This window comes from Eptatretus burgeri, chromosome 1, assembly GCF_056783735.1.
Source record: "Eptatretus burgeri isolate ZD-2024b chromosome 1, Ebu_testis_v1, whole genome shotgun sequence".
NCBI classification, from domain to species: Eukaryota; Metazoa; Chordata; class Myxini; order Myxiniformes; family Myxinidae; genus Eptatretus; species Eptatretus burgeri.
The window spans coordinates 113,542,569-113,552,783 of record NC_140961.1 but is presented as its reverse complement, the minus strand read 5'-3'; the positions used below and the strand labels follow the sequence as shown (position 1 = coordinate 113,552,783).

General features: G+C 44.7%; 1 protein-coding gene across 8 annotated transcripts in view; it reads left to right on the top strand.

Moving 5' to 3' along the window:
* The window catches only part of NUBPL (NUBP iron-sulfur cluster assembly factor, mitochondrial), an 84,440-nt gene that overhangs the window by 32,716 nt on the left and 41,509 nt on the right, over positions 1–10,215 (top strand). For all 8 annotated transcript variants that reach the window (XM_085895440.1, XM_085895431.1, XM_085895423.1 and 5 more), the window contains 2 exons: positions 6,657–6,801; positions 6,958–6,992. In XM_085895440.1, the coding sequence (XP_085751566.1) occupies positions 6,657–6,801; positions 6,958–6,992 (180 nt within the window). The remainder of the gene's footprint in view (positions 1–6,656; positions 6,802–6,957; positions 6,993–10,215) is intronic.

The window sequence follows — 10,215 nt, the reverse complement described above, 5'->3', positions numbered from 1 at the left end:
GACGGGGCACGAACCACCCGCTCGGGGCGGCGGGGCACGAACCACCCGCTCGGGGCGACGGGGCACGAACCACCCGCTCGGGGCGACGGGGCACGAACCCCCCGCTCGGGGCGACGGGGCACGAACCACCCGCTCGGGGCGACGGGGCACGAACCACCCGCTCGGGGCGACGGGGCACGAACCACCCGCTCGGGGCGACGGGGCACGAACCACCCGCTCGGGCGACGGGGCACGAACCACCCGCTCGGGGCGACGGGGCACGAACCACCCGCTCGGGGCGACGGGGCACGAACCACCCGCTCGGGGCGACGGGGCACGAACCACCCGCTCGGGGCGACGGGGCACGAACCACCCGCTCGGGGCGACGGGGCACGAACCACCCGCTCGGGGCGACGGGGCACGAACCACCCGCTCGGGGCGACGGGGCACGAACCAATCGCTCGGGGCGACGGGGCACGAACCAATCGCTCGGGGCGACGGGGCATGAACCAATCGCTCTGAATGATGTGGCGTGGCAAAAGCGTCCGAAGAGAGTGAACGGTTCGCTCAGAATGATGTTGTGAGGTAACGCTATCCACAATGGGTGCTCAGCAAGTAGCTTAAGCACTCATGCTTGCGCTCCAATTCAATGGTTGATAAACACCGACTGGCTGGGCTGTCGCTGCATACCATAAATGATACCTTTAACTCTAATGCCCGTCTTCACTGCGCATGCAGCAGATAATGAAATGTAATGAATTCATTCAAAAAATGACTTTATCCACAAAAGAGTTGATGCTTGATGTAGAACAACACTGGAAGTATCGCAAAGTTCAATCGCCTGTGAAATAAACATTGCAAAAAATCCACCATTTTGCCTGCTCATCTGTGGACGTGTCGCGTGGTACATCAGTTCGGGGTCCACGCAAACGTTCTAAGTTTTTTGTAAAATGTCCGCTTTTCACCAGATTTGCTTTGATTCCTTGCAGAGCATCTCGCGAAACCTCCGAAAATGTAGACACAGATCTGGCAGACGCTGTGGATAGGTAGTCCCTCTTGGTGACAGGGTGTGAGGTCTAGCAGTGAATGCATTAAATCATACAGCTCAATGAAGCTTGTTAATATTGGCACGTTCATAACTTTTATTTACTCAATTAAATTCTCCAAACAGTCGAAAAAGATTTGTTTAATGCATTAGAAATTACACATTTTCTTGTGTATGTATGGAGGAAGAGGGACATAGCCTTGGTTGATTTAAGTAAATATGTATATCGGCTTCCTTATAAGACTCGTTATTTCTTTAAATTATCAGATTTCACAACAGATTTCGACAATTATTTAGTCCGGACGATATCCGGTCCTCAAAACCGAAATAATATTTCGATGATGTACTTTAATTAGTCCGTGAGAGTAGATCGTGGAAAATCGTCTCCTCTAATGCATGAAATTGCTCAAAGCTCCTAATTTGAAAACTTAGAGTACTTACAAAAGCATTGTACACAACGATTCATAGCTATGATGAACAGGCATTCGATATGAGTGAGGAAAGTGAAAAATATACTTTATCGCAAAGAAATAGTCACGGTCTGTTCCAAATCAAGGCATGGTTGAGCAGGCCATAAAACATGGCGACTTCAGACCCCAGCGAGGTTCCCCAGGAAATGCCTTGAGATCCCAGTGATCGAGATGGCCGAGGATTGCCTGATGAAGGATATCATTAAATAAGGCCGTTAATTATCTTCAAAAGGGGTGTTTTAATTAACCCAAACACCCAATTTTCTCTCTTGCACTTCTTTTTCAGTTTTCTTAGTTTGCATGCAAAGTTTCAGGATGCTATTTCTCTTTTTATAGTTTGAGTTATGGGGAAGACACACACACACACACACACACACACACACACACACACACACACACACACACACACACACACACACACACACACACACACACACACACACACACACACACACACACACACACACACACACACACACACACACACACACACACACGTTTTGCAATCAAGCCCATTATGCAACCAGATAGACACTTTCTCAGCAAATTTAATTTTCAACCAGATCAAGCCCACCAATATATGGTTAAAGCTTATAACATAGTTGCTATCCTGGTAGTTAATGATGAGGTCATATCGGATGCTTGTTTGCAATCATAATAATTAAGTACTCGAATGCCATACATCGCTGAGACACATTGTACCACCTCACCATCCTCTTTTTTTTTTTTTTACGTTTGTCACAAGGGATTTCTGGTCCCTTTGTAATCTGAACCGAATACATAGTTCATGAAAGAAAATAAAAACTCTAAAAATATAGTCGACGTCCTAAATGTATAAGAAATGTTTAAAAGTAATTTAAAGGCCTGTTGATACTGAAATCTTCTCAAACTATTACTTATCTTCACATTTCTGTTCTTATTTTGACTTGACCACCAGCTTATATCTCCCCAGTAATGTATTGGATTACACTGAACAACAAATTTCAAAATTTTTTTTTTACTGGAGATGTGTAAAGTGATTAAGACTAATTTGGGTACGCTGATTTCAAAAATCAGAACCGTTTTGCTGTATCACGTCAGGATTTTCAGGAACAGAAATATTCCCATTGCCTAGAAGTCAGGATTTCAATGAAATTTACATATGTCTTCAACATGTCTATTTCGTACAATTGTTGTTAACTTGTGTTATATTTCTTTCTTTCAGATAAAGATGAGTAGGCGTTCCTGTACCAATCATCCTGACAACTTCTGTTATGTCTGTGGTCGGTATACCAAAAAAGATCAACAGCGAAGTATATCTAGAGCAGTGAAAATGAAGGCCGCCTACTTTCACTACTTCGGGTGTAAGGTGTGGGACCAAGAACAGAGCTGGGCACCACACATCTGCTGCACAAGCTGTCACACAACCTTGACTCGGTGGTTGGTGGGCAAGCGCGCGAGCATGCCATTTGCGGTGCCCATGATATGGCGTGAGCCGCAGAATCATCATGATGATTGTTATTTCTGCTGCACAAGCATCGCCGGCTTCAACAAGAAGAATAAAGGTCACATCAAGTACGCTGACTGCGTCTCTGCTCGTAAACCTGTGCTTCATGATGACGAGAACCCCGTTCCAACACCTCCAGCTGATCAGAACATAGCTGTAAGCAGTGGTGAAGAGGATGGTGATGATGAACCTTTTGAACCCGACACTCAAGAATCACACCTTCTGAACCAGGGAGACTTAAATGATCTTGTAAGAGATCTCTCGCTGTCAAAGGCGAAGGCAGAGCTGCTTGGATCAAGGCTGCAGCAGTGGAATCTACTTGAACCTAACACCAAGATATCCTTGTTCAGAGCACGTCACAGAGACATGGCTGAGTTCTTTGAGATGGAAGACACGATGACATTCTGCAGTGACATCAACGGTCTGTTGAAAGAACTTGGGTGTGATCACGATCCTGCAGACTGGCGCCTCTTCATCGACTCGGGGAAGAACAGCTTGAAGGCTGTTTTGCTCCACAATGGCAACGAGAAACCATCAGTCCCACTGGCTCACGCGTTCGGCATGACAGAGACCTATGAGACTATGCGGCAGCTGCTTGATTCCATCAAGTACAATGACTTCAACTGGCACATCTGCGGAGACTTGAAAGTGGTGGCGCTGTTGTTAGGGCTGCAGTCAGGCTACACGAAATACATGTGCTTCCTTTGTCTCTGGGATAGCAGAGACGACAAGAATCACTGGACGAAGAAAGATTGGGAAGAGCGAAAAGAGCATGTACCTGGTCGACACAACGTGAAGCATGTCGCCCTTGTCGACCCAGCCAAGGTTTTCCTTCCACCACTCCACATAAAGCTCGGCTTGATGAAAAGTTTTGTACGGGCAATGGATCTGAATGGGCGTGGGTTTTTATACCTCAAGGAAAAGTTTGGCAACACCTTGTCGGAGGCCAAGATCAAGGCTGGTGTCTTTGTTGGACCGCAAATCCGACAGATTATGAAGGACGAAACTTTTCTGACAACTCTAAACCCCAAAGAGCTGGCAGCGTGGAGGAGCTTCAAAGCTGTGACGGACAACTTCTTGGGGAACGAGCGCGCGGACAACTATGAAGAAATAGTGCAGCAGCTGCTGGAGTCCTTCAGGAAACTTGGCTCCAGGATGTCCCTGAAAATCCATTTCCTCCACCAGCACCTGAACTTCTTCCCTGACAACTTGGGAGCAGTCTCGGACGAGCACGGCGAGCGATTCCACCAAGAGATTTCACTCATGGAGACGCGTTACCAAGGGCGGCACAACCCGAACATGATGGGCGATTTCTGCTGGTTCCTGCATCGTGAAACTGACACAGAGCAGCACAAACGCAAAGCCAAATGCCTAAAGCATTTTTAATTACATTCTAGTGGAGTTTTTCTGTAATTTCTATAATTTTGAAGCATTCATGATGAAATAAATGAATAAATGAATTTTTGTAAATTTCATTGAAATCCTGACTTCTAGGCAATGGGAATATTTCTGTTACTGAAAATCCTGACGTGATGCAGCAAAACGGTTATGATTTTTGAAATCAGCGTACCCAAATTAGTCTAAATCACTTTACACATCTCCAGTAAAAAAATTTTGTTGTTCAGTGTTATCTGTCTTATGCAAATGAATGATTCTTATGGAAGTTCACTTGATTAATTCAGTTCAGAGCTAACCACCACGAAACAACCACAAATTCAATTAGAAGGGCACTCGGCAGAGCGCATATCTCTACCACATAATGCCTCATTCACGTGAACATATCAGGCCCATTACATTTTTGAAATGTCATGCTGCATAGTACTGAATCGTTTTTGGCCCTATCAATGGTGAAAAATCACTCAAAAAAATCAAATAATTCTCGTATCCAGATCCGGATTCAGATCTTCACCAAAATCAAATCAAGTCATCGTCGTCACGTTCCTAACCTGTCCACCAAGCTTCCTCTGAATCCATCCACAACTTTTTGAGATATGCTACATATCAGTTTAGCCCTATCTCTCAATGGTGAAGAATCACTTTAAAAATTCTAGTAGTTGGATCGGGATTCGTATTTTCACCAAAATATAATCAGTTCATCCTGATTACACACCCAACCTGTCCACAAAATTTCATCTGGATCTGTCCACAGACAAACAGACAGGCAAACAAGCTGGTAGGCGGACATGGGTTGTCGACTACCCAATAGAACCTGACACGATGGGCCCGTTCGATGGGGAATGACCTGAGGATTAAGCACAAGAAAATTCATGATTCTAGCTTCAAGGGTTAATGCTGCAGATTGTTTTTTTTTGTTAAAATACCCCCACATTTAGAGGTTTTTTGGCCGTTGCTAGGCAACGGAGGGGTCCAGAGCAACGGTTCTTTCTCGCACATAACTAGGACATACCATGAACCTACCATACCAGTTTCATGTATATCTGACTCATAGTCTCTGATATATAACGAACTTCGTTTTTTTATTGTTTTCGACCAGGGTTCATTCAAAGTCTATCTTCTCCGACAGTTTTCATAGGATCCGGCTGGAAATTTTTGACAATATGGCTGAATGTACTGCCCACAGTCGCACGTGGCCCAATTTTTGATTTTCGAAAAAATAATTTTTTTCTTGATTTTTCAAACATTTCAAAGTCCCGTTGCTAGGCAACGGTGGTGTCCATAGCAACGGTTCTCATTTGCACACTCAGGTCATGGTATGAACCTACCAACCAAGTTTCATCGAAATCGCCATTGTATTAATGGAGCACTGGACCCAACAGACACATACAGACAAGCACAGACAGACAGACAAACATATCGATGGAAATACTGATAATAAGGGTAGAAAAAAAAAAAATCCCAATTTTTTTTTTTCGACTAGATCGACAAACCAACAGACAGAAAGGGGTGAAAACATAGCCTCTTTCACCTTTGTTGGTGGAGGTAATAATAACTCTGAAAAATCTATAACAATACAAACAACTGATATATTTTGATGTAGCCCGACTTAAGGGTCCCAACGGTGTTTTTGGTGAAGAGTAGGTGAGTTATTTCCGCAGTCCTGAACAATTCCTGACACTTTCAATCAATTGTTGGACCTGGCCAGCTGGTTCATTGAAAGACTTGTGATGAAAAGCTTTTCCCAGCTGTCCTTATAAGGTGGGAATGAGGCTATTAAAGTAAAAGTAGTTCTGGCATGATGACGTGACATCTCATTAGGAACCCAGACAAAGGAGACTACTTGGTCCATCAAACTGCCAACTCACTCATATTCTGTGTTTACCCCTATCTTATTGTTACCCTAATCTTCTAACATCTCTATTCTATTTGTTTTTAAATACGAATGTTCATGTCCGATTTGATCTGCAGGCACACAATTTTGCTGAGGTCCTGATACACAACGGGATACTTGTTATGAAAGAAAGCGTGCAATCTTTAACGGCCTGAACATAAATGCAGATGGAATAGCCAATTTTATCTTTCCATTTGAATAACTGTATTCTGAGTTGCAGCACCCCTCTCTGAATTTAACCAAGAACAAATACAGGACCAGACAGCTTGTCGGTGCTCGTGTGACCAATCAAACCATCTTGCCTTTACTCAGTTTTACAAATGAGAAAAATTAACTTCAACCTCTTGTGCACCTCTGAACTGTGTTATGCCTTTTGCCATTCTGCAGTTGCCAAGGCACTTCAGCACATTGAAAGACCACCAGAAGAAGGTCATGGGCAGAGGCCTGCCAAAGCAGGCACCCCTGCCTGGAGTGAAACGCATTGTGGCTGTGGCTTCAGGAAAGGGTGGTGTCGGGAAATCGACCACTGCTGGTAGGCACTCGGTACTGTCTGGAACAAATGATCACCTGATGCTCATGGTGTTTGTGATGGAGACGTGTACGATTGCATTTTTGTGTGCATGTTGAAATCGGTGCACAATCAAATGAGAGCCATCGCAATCGATTGACAAATTTATCTCCTTTGCAGTAAACTTGGCTTTAGCCATTGCAGCTAATGACCCGGTAAGTTTTATAAGTTTTCAGGTTGTTTGTTATTAACAATTGTATTTTACGTGAAATTTTCTGATTTTCAAGTTTGATTGCTTATTTATTTATTTATTTATTTATTTTCTGTTTTTCAAGCCTCACCTGTTTGAGTTGGTTAGTTTATTTTTATGCAATTATTTATTTATTTGTTTGTTTTCCATTTTTAGGTCATCTCGTTAAATAAAGCCGGACCAAATGTCCGTCCGTCAACAATTTTTCTTTCCGGTCTTGATGAAACTTAGTATGTGGGTTGAGGTCGATGAGTGTTGCACAACGATATAACTTTTGTCCGGGTTCAAGGTCAGGGACGAGGTGACATAAGTTATATAAATCGCCATTTTCAAAACCTATCTTGTCTGCCATTTTACAAGATATTCGGCAACTGTTTATTGATTATGATAGTAAAAAATATTATCTTGTATTTCTCTGGACAGATTTTTGAATTTCCTTCCCGTTTGATAGTCATGTGATCTGGAAGATGGCCAAAAACGCCGATGCGATTCGCAAAGAAGGAAGGAAGGAGAAATGAAATATAAATATAAAACACATTTTAGCCTTTTATATTTATACATTTTCCGCCGAAGGTGCAAAAGTTTCAAAACCCGAAATGTAAACGTCGGCATTTATTTTCAAAATATAATTTCGCGCGCGCCAAAATGCCAAGTCATCTTTAACCAAACTGCGTAGTAGAACTGCGCAGTAGTCCGGTCATGGCGTCTGAGCAGTGGCCAGCGTGGTTCAGATTGACTGTGGTTTCTAGGGCGAAGGTGATTGTTAAGAAGTATGTCGGCGGTATAAATTTGAGTGACTGTATTGGTGATTTAATCACGCAACATCTTGACAACGAATATTCTGGCCGAACGATTGCATCAATTCAGTGCATCAGCAGGGATGATTTGCAGGCTCCTCTTGATCGTGCCGATATCTAACATAATCACCGGCGGACATAGGGCTGCAGGCTGTGGGGCGAGGCCACGGATCCCGGATGAGTGGATAAGTGATAAATTATGCTACATGCTTCGGGCTTTCTGATTAATATATCAATGAGTACATTCCATAATTAATGAATTAATAATTATGGAATCTGGCACACAAAATGTTTTTTCATACCTGACATGTTACTTTGTGCAGTGTCACGAAACTTCTGTGGAATGAATAATTAATGAATTTGCTCGCTCTAATGATTTTTCAAACCTCAATATCTCTATAAATACTTGACCAATTTTCATTCTGAAAGTTGCATTATAATCAGTGAAGAATAATCTACAGTATTATCATAATCTCCGAGAGTTAAGCCTATTTTTTCGTTTTTTCTACAACCGGAAGTGAAATGTCCCCAGAGAGTGGAAGGACCGGAAAACCACGTATTGCACTCACTGGTGATTCTGATGTGTTAATCCGGGTACTAAATGAACAATACATATTTATTAATTATGTCATTAGTAGTATTATCCTAGTGTATCTCTGTGAACTATTTCAATCGAAACGGTTACCTGAACTGAACATTGAGAACTTGTGGTATTATAGAGATGATTGTCACCCCCACACGGGGGTAATTTTTTTCCTCATTTTCAAACATAGTTACAGCCGTCGGGTTAGCCCAGTTGCTCGGTCCAAATCCTGACGAACCACATCTAAGCGGTCGGCTGGCCAACTGTTTTGGCATTTCAAGCTGGATCATGGGCCTGTTTGCCATTATATCTAGCTCCAATGGAACAACTGAATGAATCGATGATCAGTACACACTAATGATCGTCTGTCGTCATACACACTAATTAGCAACCGAGCGAAATAGCCGGATGCTGGCACAACCTTATCCTGGGCATTAATCACCCAAACACATCTGTCCTTTAATGAAAGTGTTTCACTCACTGGCAAACAAGATACTCAAATCACCCAGAGAACAAGTGATTTTTATAGTGTATTTAAACACGCAGTTGGAACACACAAGGAAGCAAAGAGTAATTAGTAAAAGAACCCTCTACCCACATTCGCACTCCAGGCCAATGAATGAGCAGAGATCCTCAAGTATACTCTGCCTTAAGGGCTCATTCACACCTTCATAGAAAGAAAATAGATATTGTTGCGAATTCGCGCCCGCCGGCGTGCGAACGGCCGCGTAACTCGAATCGTGGCACGTCGCCCACCGGACGGACAATTTGGTCATGACCCTCTCGGAACAACGCCGGGAGCTAGTCACGGGTGGGCCTTTCGACCTCACCACAATCGTGCCAATCGGCCACCCGCGTAGGATAGGGTTGTTCGCCAAACTCGACCTTCCTAAGTACCCACGCGGATGGTAAACCGGGCGATCGTACCTCGCCACAGGTCGACTCCGGACACGAGCCGCTTCAGCTGCCCGTTCCGTGCTATCGGGATAACCGAGCGGTGTTATCGTCGACCTGGACGGTTCAGATTAATTACCGGGATGTTGCACCCACTACGAACCCCTTACGTGATGCAAGATGGAGGGTCAATAAAGAAAAGACGAAGCGAAACGGGCACAGTTCAACAAGCAAGCACTTTATTACATGACACACGGAAAGCATGTATATACAGCCATGCACAAAAAGCAAATGCAAGAAGAAAAGCAGTTAAAACCGACTACGCGCACACACGGCAACACTTATACAGTTTTACTTCACAGACGGCACCAACACACATTTACCCAAAAGCAAAGAAGCCACCCTCATAGACAAGGAGGCAGACAGGCCCGTAGGCCAAATGTGCGCGTGACCTGGAGGAGCGGCCAGGTCTGCGAGACCGGGGAGGTCTTACCCGCATCCTCGTGACTCGTTGGCGGGCAAGCCGCAAATGTGGCCGCGCGCCGCTGTGCCCCGACTCCGTGCCCCTTGGCGGGTTTCATTGGCACGACGTTTGGGTAGGGTGGAAACGGGGCCTTCTTTTGCACTATCTCAGCACGGGGGAAAGGGGGAATTGTTGATGCCCTGGGGGAGGGGAATTGCTGGCTGGCTTGGGTCCCGCGACGAGACGAGCGATCCCCCACACCGCAACCTCGTCGCCGACCGTCGTCCTTCTTGCCTCGGACCCGAGCTCCCTTGCTTGCAGTTCCACCGCGCTCACTCCCCTCAACCCCGCCAATGCAACTCTCCTTGTCCCCAAGAGCAACCTCTCGACGACACTCTCCAAGCAACTACAAAACCCAACTCTCCCGACGACACTCTCCAAACAACTCCAA